At 41.3% G+C, this 19,213-nt stretch overlaps 2 protein-coding genes across 10 annotated transcripts in view; both read right to left on the reverse strand.

Moving 5' to 3' along the window:
- kcnt1b (potassium sodium-activated channel subfamily T member 1b) overlaps positions 1 to 2,484 on the reverse strand; it is a 64,719-nt gene extending 62,235 nt beyond the window's left edge. For 4 of the 9 annotated variants that reach the window (XM_047341230.1, XM_047341224.1, XM_047341229.1 and 1 more), the window contains exon 1: positions 1,947 to 2,484. In XM_047341230.1, coding sequence (XP_047197186.1) covers positions 1,947 to 1,983 — 37 coding nt within the window. In that variant the 5' untranslated portion in view covers positions 1,984 to 2,484. The remainder of the gene's footprint in view (positions 1 to 1,946) is intronic. The other 5 variants (XM_047341231.1, XM_047341223.1, XM_047341227.1 and 2 more) reach the window with 3 other exon arrangements.
- Positions 2,485 to 3,804: 1,320 nt separating this feature from the next.
- Positions 3,805 to 13,584, reverse strand: si:ch73-29c22.1 (kelch-like protein 20). The gene is made up of 8 exons (XM_047341234.1): positions 13,272 to 13,584; positions 12,878 to 13,002; positions 11,953 to 12,136; positions 10,449 to 10,592; positions 9,556 to 9,689; positions 7,678 to 7,889; positions 6,953 to 7,059; positions 3,805 to 5,658 (listed from the first exon to the last, which is right to left on the reverse strand). Exons 1-8 carry the CDS (start codon positions 13,292 to 13,294, stop codon positions 5,601 to 5,603), a joined length of 987 nt encoding a protein of 328 aa, XP_047197190.1. The 5' UTR covers positions 13,295 to 13,584; the 3' UTR covers positions 3,805 to 5,600.
- Positions 13,585 to 19,213: the final 5,629 nt, after the last annotated feature.

Raw genomic sequence — 19,213 nt, forward strand, 5'->3', positions numbered from 1 at the left:
AAACAAAGGAGGGAGACGGAGAGGGGAGAAGAAAGAGAGGAAGAGTTTTAACACTTATTTAAAAAAAAAAATTCACCTCTTTCAGAGGTACTGAGGATGTGATATGATTACATTCACTGCCTGTATCGCAGCTTAACTCTGCTCAGAGTTCAGCAAGCCCTCTGAAATGGGCCGCTCTTTAAACAAAGAGGGATTACACGGGCACGCTTTAATGCTGAGGTGCAGTTTAATATTAATAAATTCCCTGTCTCACACATGCCAAATAGACAGTGCTTTATTATTTATAGTTTATACACTCCACTAAAATGGAAAGCAGCATTTCAGGTAGATCAATCATCTAATATTTACCTGCTGCATGTGTTTACCAAAGATACCCAAGAGTAGAGGTTTTATAATTTGTGCAGCCATTGAGAGGAGGAATCCACTCATCAACAAGGTTTTAAACCCATTTTCTGCCCATGAAGCAAAACTGAGAAAAAAGATAAATCATTTCAAAAACAGGACACAGACATTTCTACCGCACTTGCATGTATGAATGTGTATGGATCCACGTTCTTTCACTTCTATTCCTGTGTGTGTGTTTTTTTACTTGGGTGAATCCTAGTTCAGGTTATTTTTTCGATTTAGTTTTGTTGTTGAGAATGAGATTGCATTGAATTCCCTCTAAAGTGTCTACTGAGGGTACAAAAGGGGATAATGCAGGGCCATGTATTTGTATGTGGTCATCATTGTACAGTGTGGGCAGCCTTGAGTGCACTAATAGCACCCACAGACACATTCTCCCCGAATAACAGTGAAAGCACAGAATCTCAGCAGCGCAGGAAAGCGATTGGGGAGTTGATGGGTGCGCTGGAGAGGAGAGCAGTAAAAAACACTGTCCTCAATGTGTCCTTTACTAAAAAGAAAAGGAGAGGTGAAGGAGAACCGGGTGACAAGATTAACAGAAAAACATCCTCCTCCGTGCGAGTAAAATAAGCCTCATCACCTATAAAAAAAATAAATCCAGAGTCTGCAGCCTTCAGGATCTGATTTAATGGATGAGGCAATGTAACCACAATAACAGAGATGCTCCCTGTAGGATACTGTCTCCATTTAATGGAGAAAATACCAAAGATTCAGACCAAAGGAGACAGAGGAAGTGAGGACAAATGCAGGCAGGACAAATCTAAAATGCAACTCTGAGTGATTGAGAGAACCCAATGTGGTTAGATCAAAATGAACCGGGGGGAAAAAAGCCCAATAATAATAATAATAATGACTGTGAATCAACACTTTTCTTCAAACTTATTACAAAGCTGCCCAATGTGGATGTTGCCTTTGCAGAACCTGACAATGCAGAGACCTGGTACCATCGCAATATCTTAAACATGACGATCTGTGATCTGACAATCAGAACATGTCCTCTGAGCACCGACAGGGTCTCGTTGGGTCAAAGTATTTGTCTCCGAAACACTTCACCGTGTTCAAATAAAACTTTGATACTAAGACAAAGCCTGCAGAGAGGATTCACATGTATAACACAGGCTGCAGAGTCATGGTCTACAGCGTTGTCTCTCCAGATCTGACAGTTTCATTATCACTCATTAACCCATTCAACACATCTGCAATTCAAATTAGATCAATCCACAGGGGGGCACCGCGCAGATAAATACAACTGAAAGCAATGCACGTGAACTGGAAGTTTGCAATTAAATCCCATTTGAGCACCATCGCAAAACTAAACATTGATGTTAAGGTATTTAAGTGAGTAAACATTGAAGTTCCCCAATTTTAAACTTCACTTTCAGAGCGACACAAACGTGAATTCCTGTAAGTTTGAATGGCAGCTACCTTCCATAAGATCTTCCAATGCACAGGCTGAAGTATATAAAGTTTAAAACCGGAGTAAAGTGCCCCCCCCCCCATCCCTCTCCCCTCCCTGAGGACTCCTCTCGCACTTCGGTTACCTGGCTCTGCTCCCGTCAACGACCGGGGTCCCATCATCGTTAACACGCGCTCGGCTCCGAGGACCTCCGGACAATGTTCACACAGCACCGCCCGTGAGCCAGAGGACGTTTCCCAACATCATCATCATCATCATCATCTTCATCAACACCGCGTCCCCGCGACAGCAGCTCCGTCATCACGTGTGACTCGCAGCGGGGCGGGGGGGGGAGGAGGAGGCGTGGAGCGATCCTGTGGCTAACGGGGCTCCTGCAGGAGTTAGCTTAAATCGGCTCAGTCCGCACAGGAGCCTCCGAACATAGTTAGCTCCTCCGCTGCTAGCATGTTAGCATGTTAGCTTGTTAAAAGTCTAGGAGAGAAGAAGAAGGAGCGAGTCCCGGTCCTCGGCTCTGATTGGCTGACACGCCTCCAGCGCGGTTTGTAATTTATCGCACACCTGACAGTTAATTTGAATATCAGTGCGCGACGCCTGACTTCACTGTCGCCTAGCAACAACTTTGTTTCCGCCACCGCTGGCGAACTACATCGCGTGGCGGAGGAAGATAAAACTCGATGCCACTTGGCTCCGCATCTGTCTCCAGCTGTTCTGGGGAGGAGGAGGAGGAGGAAGAGGAGGAGGAGGAGGAAGGCGTCCATTCCACAACCTGAACTCACCTACAGGGAGCTTCGCCTTCTACCTCAAAATGAAGCCTGATCATAGACTGTATCTAGTAGTAGTAGTAGTAGTAATAATAATAAACTACCTTTCATACAATAATTACAGATTTACCTTTAGCCTTAGCGTAACCTCAGGTTCGGCTTTTAACGTTATTCCGATTAAAACGCCGAAACACCTGATGACGCTAAGGTACAACTGAAGATTATTATTTTCATTATAACAACCAGTCTGTTCCTGGTCTCTCTCTCTCTCTCTCTCTCTCTCTCTTCTCTCTCTCTTCTCTCTCCTCTTTTACACCCACATCTCCTCTTGTCTCCATCTTTCTCCGCTCACCCCGACCGGTCGAGGCAGACGGCCGCCCCCACACTGATTTCCTCCAGTTAATGAGGGAGGTCTTTTTCTCTCCACAGTCTCCAAAGAGCTGCTCTTGCTCTCACGAGCTCTTGTGAGAACGGCAGCAGTAACTAGGACGATATCAGCGAACATTTAGGCTAAAAACATGGAGTAAATGAGGCTGTTTCGAGTTGAATTTGAATGTCGGGGCTTACGGACACTTGGACGACACCACAGGAGCAGTTTCTGTTTTTATGTCACCAGTTACTTCGATTGCATTGGATTTGGCTGCAAGGCTGTTTACCCCCGAGACTCCAAAAGTGTCGTGTGGACTCGAACACTTCACCCACTGCATCCACCGGCACAGTGGTGAGTAGATGATGAGTGAAGCTACAACCACTCCAATTTAGCTTTGAGCCATAGAATCAGTATAAAATCGTAGCACAATAAACCATGGCAGATCGTTCACAGTAATAAAACAAGCAGTCCCAATAAAGCAACTATTGAGAAACCAATAAAAACATTGCATGAGAAAATATAGAAAGAAAATATCTCTACTATCTAACTAACTATGATTCTGCGTCTGTGATTTCTACATTGCAAGACGGTGGTTTTATGAAATGAATGAAATGCAGACTCCGTATGTTTCATAAGCAAAAGTCTAAGGGGGAAATTCCAGTGTCAGTCATGTGTCTGTGTCCTCATCAGATGTAGAAAGAGTAACTTTGCTTTCCTGCTGCATGTCCGTAACAATGAAGGAATATATTGCTGTACCACTCTAATACCAGTCACCAAAACCATGCCTCTGTCGCATACAGGCTTTGAATAGCCTGTACACTGTTGCGCTGGAATCAGACCACAACAGCAGCTTAAATCATAAGTTATTTATTACGTCCTTCCCACAATTCCCTAAAAATCCAACACCAGGGAAGGGAGGGTTACACACAGCATGCCAAGTCTTGACAACTTCTACAAATCACAATATCTCACGAGACAACACATATTTTTAGTTTTTTTTCTGTTCAAACATACCTGCAACAGTTCTGTCCTCTGCTAATGGCCTCTTAACTGTCCCTCTCAAATTGAAATAAATATTCATGCTGTGATGTGCTCACAGAGGCACGGTTGGAGGAGATGCCGCCGACTCGTGTGTGCGCGTCCGCAGGAGAATAAAGCTCTGTGTTGCTCAGCGTTGCTCAGCGATGCTCAGCGTTGCTCTGTGTGTGTGCGTTCCTTGCGCTCAGCCTCCCCACAATTCAGCCCATAACTCTCCAGGGGGAAGAGCTCTGAGCGTCATCGCTTTAAAGCCCACACAAGCTACTTCTATGTTTTCCCATGCCAGCAGTCGCATCTCACTCACCGGCTTGTCTCCTTATCTCGCTCAGGATCTTTATTCCCACAGATTGCTCTCTGTCTTTCTATTTCACCGCAACTCGATCTGGCAGATTTTTTATTTGAAAATCCATTTTGTGAATGTTTACTTTAGATAAATGATTTGTTGCATAGTCTCAGTCAAGGGTAATTTCCAGTATGGTGGCAGGAAGTCACAGAAACTGATTCACACGCAAAATGTGTCATATATGGTTAGGATGGACATTTCAAAGACAAAGAAATAAATGAAAGAGTCAAACATCTCAAACTTACTGGAGCAATTTCATATAAAACCCATCTGTTACATATATCTCTATGTACTTTAAAACACTCAGTACACTGGTTGCACTTCCAACAGCCTCCCAAGTCGTCCATCTTCAAAGCCTCCTTGTACAATATACCAAGGTTAAATCACTACTTTCCTATAATAATCATTCTGGCATCCAAATCCTGAACTTTCTTTCACCCAAAAACCTGCATTAAATCCGTCTTTACTCTTCATTTCATCTCTTTGCATCACTACACAATAGTATAAACAATCGTGTATCGTATACAATAAAATAAAAAATATACAATTGGCACACATGTGGTTCTCAAACAGGGGTCCGTGACAGTCCATGAAGAATTTCCACATTTAAAATTATCATGATATTTGGGTATTCTGTGTTGACACAATGCAAATATTTTCAATACATGTTTAATATATTTCATTTACATTAATATCTTGCCTTGTTCTGTCTCGTAACTGTTAAAAAATATTGGCTATATCGTATTATTCCAAGGGAGAAATACATGAGTGGGTCCCTGACTGAGAAAATAAATGAGAACCTCTGTCTTTAAACCCCAGGATCCCTTTTCTTAATTTCACACTGATTATCTTTGTCTAATAAAATGTCAGTCTGTGTTTGAAAGGCTGCAAGTCCCAAATTTGCTCTGTTCTCATGGGGGAATGCACCAGAACTGTATTTTCCACTGGTTCATCTCTATAGAAGAAATCTGTCTTATAATGTAGATACATAACAAAGACACACAACAGAAAATGGTAACCTGTTAGTCTATAATAAACTTCACCTCAGTGCCCACAGTCGTTTCCTGAGCCGCAGATGCCAGCTCTCCGGCTAATGCAGGGATGTCTCATTTTGGACTGAACTCTTTAATTATTCAGTCATTATGCTGCTTTATACTGGAAACGTTTCACAATGTGTCCTGGACACCGGCGGCGTATACATCCATTAGACTCTCTCTCTCTCCAACACCTCTGTCCTGTTGACGTAACAGGAGCGTTTGCGGAGTATCAGCACAGAACAGCCACTCTGCCTCCTGGATGCTTGCTCTTCATGCTTCCAAAGTGTCTAAAAACAGATGGAGACAGCGAGACCCAGTGAAGCACTCCGATTTAGCAAGCAGCCCGAAGGCATATATAATATATAAAATACATACAGTACGTACAGCTTGGTGCATGAATCACAAAGTGACTGTGTATTTGTCTGTGTATTTGTCTGGCTGTAAGCAGCAGACTGTCTTTACACAAATTAGGCTTTTTCTGTTGCAAACCTTGAAATCCATTTGACAGCTGTATCATAACGGAAAAGATACGTACGACATTAATTAGACTAAGTATTACATTTATATTTTAATGAGCGGGAGCGATTACATTGGATGACACTTTTTTGAAGAAAATGTTTCATGAGTCAGCACTTTTTTCGGCACCACACTGCATCCAATATGATTTCACACTAATATTGTAAATAATTGAAATACTTGTGAATAATTAAAACTTTTTACTTCCCCATAAGTGTTCACAATCCAAGTGTAGACAACAATTATTTATGATTGAACTCACCCTGACTTAGTTAACCTGCTGTTAAAAAAACTGGGGCAGAACCTGTTGCTAAAATACTGGATGTAGTATCTCCAGTTGTTTCTGAAGATTAAATAGTGTAATGTCGAAGCGTGTCTGATATAAAGCACTGAATGAATAAATGATAAGGATTTGATTTGATGGGATTAATGGAATCCTGTCAAATCAAATTTTGGATTCATTTCTAACACTTTCTCTTCCTACAATGGGAATAAAACATTTTTTGGAAAAGTTAATCACTGCTGCAGAAAATCCCACAAATGTTATTTGCGCTTCTTGCTTTTCTTCCAATTTCTTTATAGTTAATCTTAAACCGGCTTCATGGGGTTTCAGTGTGGCGCCTGTGCTGCTCCTCTGGGTCATTATCTCGCTGTAGCATGAACCCCTGACCTCTCTCTTTTCCCTCCTCACTTTCTGACATCAATTTACAGCTCTACTTCCTTGCAGGAGAGTATTTTTCTAATAGTGCATCAGAGGGTTTGGAGACACAGATTGTTCCCACACTTTCCTTGCACAGACCGATGGAATCAACTAAAGTGGGGACATGTGTAGAAAATGTTTACGTTTGACTTCCAAGGTTTCATTTACTTCCTTTGAGGCAGGAAAGCTGTAAATTGACGTTCTGGCTAAATTGCTAAGTCATTATACACAACATTGACATAATTCATAACCTTTTTTTAAAGCGACACTCCAACCTTTTTTTGAAAGCGTCTATGTTTCCTGCAAACCACACTATAAGAAACTGTTAATTCTTTGGGTGATTGATGAGTTTATTTTGGTTTTACCTCCACGAGTTGGTTTCATGGCTGTAAACTTCTATTGTTTTCAGATTGGTGACACCGTCAGAGCCTCCCACAGCCAGCAGGGACCCGTTGAACACAACCAGGGACATCTGAAGCACATAACACAGGTACAAGAAAAATAAAAAGTATCAACAGGTTAGTTTAAATCATTACAATATGTGGGTTTAATGAAATAGATTTGTTGTTTTTACTATTTTGCAAACCATCCCAGGGGTTTTCTTATCGAGTGAAACTAGTACAGAGTATCATCATGTACTTTCAACATGGATCAATGTGGTTGGAAATGTTGATTTACTGTACTGGTCCAAATTGAAAGAGCTTAAGAAACAGTTGATATTCATCGTGGATTTTTTATTTGGCGCCACCAGCAGGGCAAAAACTTCACTTTCACTTATCCAGGATGACACCTAAAAAGATTCTCCTCTGGCATCACTGTGAGTGAATAAGTGATGAATGGATTGTGATGAAATGTTTGGTACTACAGACACCCATGTGCCCCTCAGGGTAAATAAATAAACAATAACTGTGACCTTGTGCATCATCGGGTCAAACCTTTAAATTATTCAAAATATACCAACAAAAACAACACCCTTGCCTCAGTCCCTTCTCTCCTCTCTCTCTTTCCTGTTTTAGCTATTTGCATGTAAATATACCCTGGATATTAAATCAGCGTGGATCCCTGACTTCTGATCTCAGCCATTACTCACGCTGTCCCTCTTGCTCCTCATGCATTTCACCGGGGACCACCTCATGGTGTCGGGGTGGAACCTCTCGGCTTCACACAGCTCCAGGCTGAGCTCGTCTTTGCCCCCGGACACGTAGATGTGTCCCAGGTACACGGTGCATCCGGCGTTCTCCCTGGGACTCCGCATGTGGGCGCATATCGACCAGGTACCATCTACCGGACTGTACCGCTCCACTGGGGAACATTTAGAGGATAGCAGAAGCCAGATGAGGCCATATATACCATATAATACACAACTATACACACTGCATGAGTAACAGTACCTCACAGACAACCAGAGCTTATATTTATATACAAAACTATACAGGATTTATTGATCTAATACAACTTTAGCTGTACTTAGAAAGTTAGAAAAGTCTGTCTGAAAGCAGAATCCCAGTGATATTCATATATATTTACTTTTTAAATTGAGGTCTTTTTAAAATGATGAAATACCGGGATTCCCAACCATTTTTGCGAGCACTTGAACAAAAAAAGGTTGTGGGAATTTTACTGACGTGCATTTCTCACAGACTGAAATAGTCGTCAGTGACAAGTGATGGCAAAACATAACCCTTGTTTATCTTTGGCAAGGTCAAGGGGACAAGAATTTGTGTGTGTGTGTGTGTGTGTGTGTGTGTGTGTGTGTGTGTGTGTGTGTGTGTGTGTGTGTGTGTGTGTGTGTGTGTGTGTGTGTGTGTGTGTGTGTGTGTGTGTGTGTGTGTGTGCGCGCATGTCTATCTATAGTTATGAGGGCCAATTTTGGCTAGAGAATGCATTATGTCAATGAATGCCCTCACAACTACAGTTAGACGTGTGTGTGGGACACTGGCAGAAAATATAAGGTGAAGCTTGTTGTAATGTGTGACTTAAGGCCTGAGATTATTCATTATAAGTAATGGTGGGAACAAGTCATTTAACATAGTAACTTATTGAGCTATTTGTGAGCATGAATTCCTAAATTAATAAATTATAACCGGGATTGCCGGCTTATCAGTACCTCTGCCGAGAAGCTTTTTGTTTTGTTTTAATCGTATGTTTGTCAGTCAGACGTGTCACCCCAAAACTTGGTGGAAGGATATTTTTGTCTATTTCTTTAACATTGTGAGATCAGGTTTGTTTTTTGCCATTTTCACTGTTTTCCCAGTGAATAATTCATGGGTCTCGATTGGAAAACCCAGGCACATTTAGGCAACTGCTATGAGTGTGTAGCATTTGGTGAAGCTCGATTGGATGTAAGGGAATAGTTGGTGGAGCACTTCTGAAACCTCTACTGGTTCTTCTTTTGAAAATGTGCTCTGGATAATTTCTGCCACTTCTAGCAAGTCACATTAACACATAAAAACTGAACAAGCACTGGCAGACTATTAAATTTAAGTGCATGTAATTAAACTTTATATCGTCGCAATGGGGATTTTAGAGAAGCGCCGGAACTTTTAGTCAGACATTTGTTGATACCAGCTTCTGAAGTGTGACGATTATTTGGATTTTTCTGTTTTTATAGCTTTGTCGTTTGAATAAATTTAGATTTGAACTGTTAATACTCAGACAAAACAGCACTTTTAAGACCTCGAATTGAGAACTGAACATTTGTGATAGGTGTTTTTTTCTATTTTCTTATTTTCTATGGACTAACCAGTTGATTGATAACGTCTTTAAATTGACCGTATATATATCGTGCTTCCCTAGTTTTAATGACAACCCAAACTGTTTTAAACAACAAGCCCCATTCACCCATTCACAGACAATTTGGGGTTCGTATGGACTGGAAGAGCCAGGAATTGAACCACCGACCTTCTGGCCACCGCCCCTCACATTTGTGGACACTTTTACGTCTGTTATGTCCGATCTCGTCTCTCACCTGAGCTCAGAGCCATGTCTCCATCATTCCCCCCGATCACATACAGGTGACCGTCCAGCACGGCAGCCGCTGCTCCGGCTCGTCTGCTCAGCATCGGGGCCTGTTTGCTCCACGCGTTCATTTGGGGATCAAACCTGGAGCAACGACACAAAGGTGAGCACGACCAGTTTGACAAGCGGGCTGTCAATCATTAGTGTTTGCATAACACAAATTCATTATTTATTTTTTGCTTCCTCTGAGTCAGACTGCTTTCAAAGTGATGTGAGGTGTTGGGGAATTAACATTGAGATGTACAGAGCAGACGCAGGCTACTGGTTCCACTTTATTATCATGGGTATTTTTTAAAGGAGGTATTTTGTCGTGTATGACACAAACAAGGACGTTTCCTCAAATGACACAAAGCTGAAAACAGAACTAGGTGGAATTGGAGAAATTGAATTTCTGTTGTGAACATGTTTTTCTTCTTTTCAAAAAGAGAAAACTATTGACGGAGAGATTTTCTTTTTGGTTCGATCCCCGGATCCTTTAAGCTGCAATCCAAAGTGTCCTTGGCCAAGATATTGAACCAAAATTGCCTCTAACAGCTGTGTCCGCAGTGTGTATAGATGGTGTGTGATAGATAAACCGCAGTGTATATATTTAGTGTGACAGATAAACCGCAGTGTATAGATGGTTTGTGTGTGAATGGGTAAATTTGACTTTCACTATTAAACGCTCTGGGTCGTTGGTGAAACGGGGAAAGTACGATATAAATTCAGTCCATTTTATGAGATTGTTAAAAGTGACATTCAATCTGGATGAGACGTCTTGAACACGTTCCTTTTTGTTTCCAGTGATTACGAAGACGAACAGGTAATTTTGTGAGATCTTCAGCAGGACTCATGCCATTCTACCTCTCCACGGTGCTCATAGCCGTTATGCCATCATGTCCTCCAATAGCAAACAGGTATCCGTCCATCGCCACCAGACACACGCCGCTGCGGGGGCTGCTCAAGGGTGCTACATCTGTACTCCAGCTGTCTGTGTCTGGGCTGTACCTGTGGGTCGAGGAGAGGGGATGTCAAAGTTCTGCTGGACGGTGAAATCAGCGTCAAGTCAAACATAGAAAACACATATTTCTCAAGTGTTTTACATACTGTAAACATTCACACTGAGAGAAAGTATTTGAGTTGTGTAAACTTCTGGCAGATTGTTTCCTCACTGCTTGAAGGTCATTGTTTACCTCCCAGCTCAAGGCAATTAGATGTAAAAAACGAACAAAAACAACAACAACAAAAACCATCTCTTCTATATAATTGGTCATTTGTTTTGCCTGACACGTCAAAAATTCATCCTAAAAAGTCACAAGGGCTGAAAGCGTCCCTCAGAGAATAGGTGCACTCCAGTAACCCAAATGAGAGCTGGCTGGTTCAGACCCTTAACTTCAGGTCAGTGTCTGCAGGCAGCCGGGGACGATCATTAAGGGGTGAACGGGCTGGAGAAGGAGTGACTGTGGGAACTGGGGCCAGAGCCAGTTCCTCCGAGACGTCAGATAAAGAGGAGCAGAGGAAGTGGGAGAATGGGCAACGGGGGTGTGGGTGTGTGTGTGGGTGTGTGTGTGTAGAAATCCTGTAAAATGAGGATTTAGTAGTTTGGGCATACCTCATAAATATAATGATTGAGATTTAGTTATAATGTCAAAAGGTCTACATCTTATTTCTGTTTTGATGCTGACCTCTAGTGTTCAAAGATGTGAACTACAACAACAAATAAAAAGGGATCTTGGCGTGAATATGAGTGTGAGTGGTTATTTGTCTCCAGGGTCCCAACGCTCAAAGGATTTAAATGGTAAAGATGATGGATGGATACAGCTGCAACCTTTTTGGCCTTGTAAATCGGATCTATATGTTTTGTGCCCTTTATGTTCTATGTTCTATTGTGTTGCTGTTATCTTGTTGGAGACAAGAAAACGTTTACATGACTTCCTCCTCCACAGATGAATGCTGTCAGATCCAAGCAGCTCTTATGTAACTATTCAATAGCTGATTGGTATTTCAAACCATCACCACTTACTCACATATACCCATGACTGTGGAAAATAGTGTGTGGCACAGGAATGGATAATTATGTGAGTTTAAATCAGCTTATACCAGGAAATAAACACGGACCAAAATAAACGATTTCCAATTACAACAACACAGAGACTCAGCAGTTTGATGTTTGAATTCAACTGGGACGTGAAATTCAAAAGAGCGTGTGACAAAAAAAGGAAAACATGATGATGCAAGGTTCTTACAGCCTTGAAGAGCTTACGGTGATAATAAAATGTTATATTTGAAGTGTGAGTAATAATTATTTACCAAATTAAGACACAGAAATGTGAGTGAAAGATGTGTTTGAAGCTGAACTGTCTCTCACCTCTCCACACTGCTGTGACATCTGATTTTATCCTCTCCACCCACAGCGTAGATCTTTCCTTCCAGGGAGCACACAGCCACAGATCCACGGCTGTTGACCATACGTGCTGCTGATCTCCACTCGTTGTACTCGGGACAGAACTGCTCGACCAAGCAGGACGGATCATCTTGGGTCCATCCCCCGACTACCAGAACAAAACAGGGCACACGTTACTTCATGACGATGATCAATCAACACTTCTTTTCTACTTGTGGTGAACACCAGGTAAATCGCTTTCTTTGCACCTGGAAAAAGACATTTAGACAAATGTCTCAGAATCATATCTTATTTTTTCTGATTCTCTAAATGCATGAGAAACAGTTGAGGAGGCAAATTCAGGCATAAATCCAGGAGTTTCTGACTTTTCTGACTGGTCCTTGGAAGACGAGGTGTGATGGAGGTGAGCTCAAAATGAAAAGAAACCTAATAAGATGGAAAGTCGACTGAAAGGTATAAAACATATTAAAGAAAAACCCCAAAAACTGCAATGTTGCTTTCACATTTATAATTCTCATTTTATACATGTATTAACCTTTTATTCTCTATGTAATATATGTCTTTAATTTCCTTTTAAAAGCCAAATTTTTATTGTATTATAATTTCCCAAGATACATTTCTCTCAGACTTTCTGTAAATTTAATCCGAACTAAGAGAATGACGTCATCAGATTATTTTTGAAGCGACAGAAGAACTATCCCTTATCCACACTCTGCATTGAAAAGATTAAAAACTGTCGAATGCCTCTTTAAAATCATTAGAACATTTAGATTAAAATGGTCCCTGCTTCTGTTTTAGTTTCTAATGTCACTCTTTATAATGTAAGATCTCATGTTGCACCATGAAGTAAAAACATTTTTTAAATCAGAAACTCTTTGTACAAACTGACCCATGAACATCACATTATCTGCGGCGTCTTTGGGCGGAGATTTGCTGGGGCGACTGCGGAGGGGGGGCCCTCCCTTACTCCCTTTGATCTGCATGTGCTGGGGCTCTGGGGCCTCGAGGGCCTCTCTGCAACACACAGACAAACAAACAAATTAAATAGACGTGAGCAAGTTGGAGACATATCTCAGTCATAACTTTCCTTAAAGCTGAATTTCTCAACTATATGTTTAATTTTAGATTTATTCACAATGTACAATTTATATATCTTATCCTGAATAAGGAATTACATTTTAAAAAGCATAAATTGGATTTATTGATTTAAATTATGCAAAACAAGCCTCAAGTCAACATTTCCCTCTGTTAAATATTCTGTAACAGAAGATTTAGGTTCTTACCCTTGTTCATTGTACACTCCCATGTTTTATCTGCACTCGTCTCAGAGTCAAAGACAAAGATTTGTGCTTCGGCCTCAGTGCAGCACCTTCCTGTGAGCGGGGGGGCACGTCTCACACTGCTGCTCTGCTCCCAACTCTCTCAGTGTTCTGCTCTGGCATCGTACTCCTCCCCTCAGCATCACCGCCCCCCCTCCAACCTCCCCCAAAAACTTTATGATTCAGTGCATCATCCCACCTTCTCCTCAGCCTGAAACCAGAGACTCCTTTACCCTTGGAGGTGTGAATGTCCAGTTGAGGCTCAGACGCCGTCAGTGGCCTCTGAGTCACTGGTGTAGAATTTAGACCGAGCGAAGGCCGCTGTGTGTCGTGGTGGGTCAAGAGGAGCAGGCCGTCCTTCCTCCCTTTATGTCCATGTACAAAAAAAGTCACCTGTCATTCAAACTCTGAACCAACACACGAAACAAACAGTACAACTCTATGATTTTACTCTTATTTTACACTGTTATGCATTTTTAAGACTTTTAGGCTATTTGGAGACTTTTCAGTGATCATGTGCATGTATGTATGGATATGGAATTTATTCACCTACGCCTTCCGACTTTTTCCATATAGATGACTAATAAACCCGTTGAACAAACAGCATAGAAAACATGAGAAAGTTACATCGTTGCAATAACAATTACACATGGTCGCTCTGATGAGGTCAGAAATCAGTCATGTGAAACTGGATCTGAGTGTGTTAGACATTTCTATAAACCTACTCTTGTTGGTCTGTTGCCATCTTTAGACATAGGTTTTGGCCATCATCCTATTCGCAGCTCCCCAGCATGCACCTTACTGGGATGTGGGGCAGCACTTTTGCATTAAGTTCTGGTATACCATGTTTCGTCCTAACCATTACAAGCTTTCTTCTTACATATATGCTGTGGACATCCAGCTGATTGCACAACTCTGTGCTTGGGTCGTGGTCTTCATGATTTCGAGGTTCAAACCTTTTACAAATCCTGACCTGTAGCCTCTTCATGATGCTGTTTGTTCAGTAATGATTCAACAAACTTGAGTCGTCACAGACAGTATATACGTAATTGAACAGTGACTTTAATTATGATGCAAAGTGAGAATCATACGATCTTGTAGGTTTCGGGGAATATATGCACCTTTTCAATTTTTATTTTAAATGTACATTATATTCACTTCATGATGCTTTGTGTTGGTCAATAACTCAAAATAATTTATCTGGGTTATACTAAAAAAGAGGGATACCAGGCACTGTATGTGGCTGCATGTGTCTATGTTTTTTGATTCCATTGTATTCTAATGATACAATGACAATGAAGGTTTCTATTCTATTATTTACCTTGTAAAATGTTTTGATTTTCTGCAGCTTTTACATAAATGTCAGTCTTGTTTTTTTATCAGCACCTGAAATATAGTGATGAAGACAATACAATCATTCTCCATGTGCTTTTTAGGTAAAGGGGTTTCCCTGCTGTTATACTGAGGATGTGTCTTCACCTTTTCACCACAGGGTCCAGGTTTCCATTTCTGTCTGACCTGACCCTGTCAGCCCCCTTCCCCAAAATCACTCATCCATTCCATCCCTTCTTTCATTCCTTCATTCCTTCATTCCTCTCACACTTCCTCTGCTTCAGAACGTCCGTATTTATATCGCTGACCAACAGAAACCGTCCAATGGATGTATAGATAGATAGATAGATGGATGGATAGATAGATAGATAGATAGATAGATAGATAGATAGATAGATAGATAGAACAGACAGACCAGTTGGAGCAGAACAGGAGGACAGGGCCCTTCAGAGTAAATCCAACAGCTCTGAGGTGTTGCAGTACAAAGTCAGGTGTAGTTGAGTTTCCCCCTGAGGCTCCACTGTGATGATTAAAGTTTGTTCCCATGAAATGTCCTCAAACACCCTCAGAGTCAGGATTTAGTGCGTGAGACCCAATCGCCCGGCTGGCCGCTCTTATTCGGGCCCTTTGCGACCTTGGCAGCTCGGCCGGAGCCGCCCGCCCGGGGCCACTTGAGCCATTTGCTTGTAAAATCACAAATATTCAGGAGGTCAAGGGTTTATGAAGAATGTGAAGATGAAAAAAAAAACCTGCAGGCTATCGTCTGGACCATGAGCAAGTTATTCATGTAAACAGTTGGGAGCAGTTGTCTAATTCTGTGGTGGATGGTGCTGAAGGAGCCTTTTGTTGTAATAACTACAATATAAAATACTACGACTCAGAAACCAAAGTAAGTAATGGGGGCTGTCGTGATCTGGAATCATCTTGGCATCGCTAGATAGAGTGGGCATTGAAAAACAAAGGAACTGAGCAGCAAGCGACGTGAGAGTAAAGTAAAGTAAAATAGTCGTTCTAAAAGTAATACATCAAAATTGACACAGGGGCCAAATATACTGTGTAGTGTGAACAGGAGCCAGTGGTGGAGAGTAACAGACATTTCTACAGCTGGTTCCAATAAAGAGTGAAATAAGTGACATCTGAAGTCTGGATGCAAAAGTACAAACATTTAGAATCAAACACCACTTTTCATTCATCGTTTAACAGCTTCATAATTGTCTTTTTATTTTCACCTCATAAATTTAACATCTAGAAATAGAGGACGGTTATTTTAATGACTTATGGAGCAGATGCATCAGATCTATTTCTTGGTAACAGCTGGTGAATACCAACACACCCTGAAATATACAGTTGAACTGATTTATGGGGGAAGATGTCTGTCACTGATATTAGGGAGTAAAAACCTTTTGATAACAATACAATAATAATAATTATATCACAAAAGATGTCATTATCGAACCTTCAAGACAAAAAAGGTCATTGAGGTTTGATATTCTACAGTTTAACCATAAAATGTTTTATATAAATAACTATAAATATAAAAAAAACACACAAATACAACCAAGATATGGAACTTGACGATAATATAGAAAATAAACAAGTATTTTATACATAACTGGTCATATTGGGTTTTATCTGCAAAGATAAATGCAGATTCCAGGACCATTGGTCAGGAAAGATGCCGATTGGTGTGGATCGGGATCAGGGGGCGGATCCAGGATTTTTTAAATCACTATTTTAACACTGCAAGATTTTTCAAAACCTTTATTGATTTCTCAGAGAATAATAACTGGATCAAACAAACAAATCAGGCATGTTGAGGGTACTGATATTTACGAGTGTGTGCAATTTGGTGCAGGTCTAAATGAAAATCTGGCTTTAATGGATTTAAACGTGGTTTCATATGGGGACCAGTGAGCCTTGGCGAAGGTTTCTTCAAATTTTCTCATTTGATTAACAAGATTAATAATTCATAAATTGTCTGTGTGTTTCTTTACGATCCCTCAGAAATTTGGCTCGTGCACAAATGTGTCTGCAAGAGACTCATCACTTCGGCCTCCGGGAAACTGACTCTCTGTCTTTTCTGGCAGACGTGAGTTTACAGAACAGTGCGTCGGTCACGAGGGAAGAATTTGTCCTCTCACACGCCACAGGTCCTCTCAGAGCCGGCACTTGACACGTGAACCCACCTGCAGCTGTCTCTGGGGACTTCCTGCCTGACACATGTCACAACAATGAGGCGTGCTGCACCGCACCCATGTAAGGGATCCTCATCACGTCCCCCCCACACACACACACACACACACACACACACACACACACACACACACACACACACAAGGAGAAGATGTTCTCTTGTTGCACTAGTGGTGGAACGTGGAGGCTGGTTGGGTGTTTGTGTTGCCGGGTAAAATTTGGCTGATGCTGAAGAACGGATCAGACAAATGGATTCATCTTTTCAACTGAAGAAATCTGACATGAATATACTTTTTATTACAGGAAATGGAAAATGTAGAGTCTAAGTAAATTGTAGCACAGCCACAAAAAGGTTTTAGGCAGGGAAAAGCCATTATGGAGGTTACTTAGCTTCAGGCAATTTGTTCTTCCTCTACCAAGCTTTAATGTATGTTTTATAACTAATGTGAATATGTCTTTTTGGATTTGCACACTTCCTCATTTGTATTCCATTTGGTAAGTAAGTAAGTGCAGTTTATTTAATAAAGCAATTTTCTTGGACCAAAGTCACAGAGTGCTTTCACAGAAATGAGATGAAAGTATCGATGCAAAATAAATATATGCAATAAAAAAAACTGTGAAAAGAGGAAGTCACACGAAAACGCTCAAAATGCAATGTACATGGTATGACTAAATTCTGTTACAGTTTTTATTTTAAAGGTTTTAAATTATACTGCACAACCCAAATCGGTACGGAGAATATTCCAAAGTGTTGAGGCCACAACTTTCGCGATCACGGTTACATGGGACGACTACAGTGACAAGATGGGTGTGATGTGATATTTATCTTTTACAAAATGCATTAATAAATTAGCACAATATATTGCGTGGTCACTTGTTGAACTTAAATTACTGTTATTGAAAAACTGAAACTCTCCACCAGTGATTTATCTTCATACACAAATGAAATCTAAAATCATGTCAATCACTTCGATCCAGATGAACACAAACTGAGCCCGTTCGGTGACCTTGACCCCGTCGACCTGGAACGATCTCGTCACATTCTCCTCGCGGTTGTAAAAAAAGAAGACAGAAAAAGGAGCTGCAGTTGACCCACAAACCCAGTTGAGGAGAAAGTGATATGAAGGTGAAGGAAGAGGAGCCACGATAAAGTCAGCAGCTGCGCCGCCTCACTCGGTGACATGTTTGACAGATGATCTGGAGGCTCGGAGGCCAGAGAGCGTGGAGAAAAGTGCAGAGATGTGTCCTTGACATTTTGGACGGAGAGTTTAAAAACCACTTATAGGCAGGATTAAGATGTTTGTCACAGGCCCAGATCTAAAATACACAAAAAAGAAGGTCATGAACAAAAGGCAATAACAACTTTAGTGTGGGATTGTGTTGGCCAAAAAGAAGTTGTGCAGTACTCGAATGAGAGTCAGTGTCAGTCAGTTGAACAAAACGTTGTTTCTTATTTCTATCTATACGACATATGGCCACGTCTGATTGAAAGCTGACAATTGAATTTACCAGGCCTCTGTAAATCTCTGCTTGATGGACATTTAAAGCTAAATTAGCCGCTACTCCGGAAACACACGCACATTACTGACCGAACTTACAGGGGGTGAGTTGCATTGTGGGCAATCTCAAAGCCCCTCGGCTATTGTCTGCCGACCAATTAGCCTTCGTCGTCACTGGCCAATATTTTGGGGGGATCCAGTGTAGACAAAGGAAATCTGGGCCAAGACCCTGTCTTTGTTTAGTTTCTTTCATCACATTTCAACTGTTTCTCCACACAAACAGCGACATTTTGGGCTCATCTCTATTCACAGCTGTACCTGATACATAAAAAAGCCCAGAGCCGATGCATTTTGCTCAATGTGTTCCACCACTTTCATTCTCGACAAGGACTGATTCCCTGTGGGCAACCAAAGCTTTGCTCAAACGTGATCGGTCAAAGCAGAAATCAGGAGGCTTCAGGCCCCAGAACTCTTGTCCCTCGCCCCCCCCAACACATTCTGCATATTCACATGAGGAATCTGTTAAATAGAGATTAGAGTGTGGGTAATGGGAAAAGAAAGGAAGGAAGGATGCATGGAATAAAAAGTTCTGCTGCTGCATCAACTTGAATCCTCTTTATTAAACCATCCATCAGTAGTTTGATAGTTTTATAATGCAGTGCTATGTTAAATCAATGGATTTCTCTCGTTAAACATAGTGATGAAGTCTCGCACAGATCAACTATCATATTTCAAATCCACATTCTGACTCGTTTCTCTCACCAACTTCATTAAAATATCACAAACAACCCTGGAGTCTGTCTTCTGCATTTGCATTTCCATTTTTCAACACTGAGGAATTATTAATACGTTTATAATCACGTCGTTGCTAATCCATCGACA

Source organism: Hippoglossus stenolepis, chromosome 9 (assembly GCF_022539355.2).
Source record: "Hippoglossus stenolepis isolate QCI-W04-F060 chromosome 9, HSTE1.2, whole genome shotgun sequence".
Taxonomy (NCBI): Eukaryota; Metazoa; Chordata; class Actinopteri; order Pleuronectiformes; family Pleuronectidae; genus Hippoglossus; species Hippoglossus stenolepis.

Coding starts and splice junctions, on each gene's coding strand:
- si:ch73-29c22.1 (XM_047341234.1), bottom strand. CDS start 13,294: ATGGGAGTGTACAATGAACAAGG. Junction 9,690..10,448: donor GCTATGAGCACCGTGGAGAG/GTAGAATGGCAT, acceptor TCGTTGCTCCAG/GTTTGATCCCCAAATGAACG. Junction 7,890..9,555: donor AGACATGGCTCTGAGCTCAG/GTGAGAGACGAG, acceptor AATGTTCCCCAG/TGGAGCGGTACAGTCCGGTA.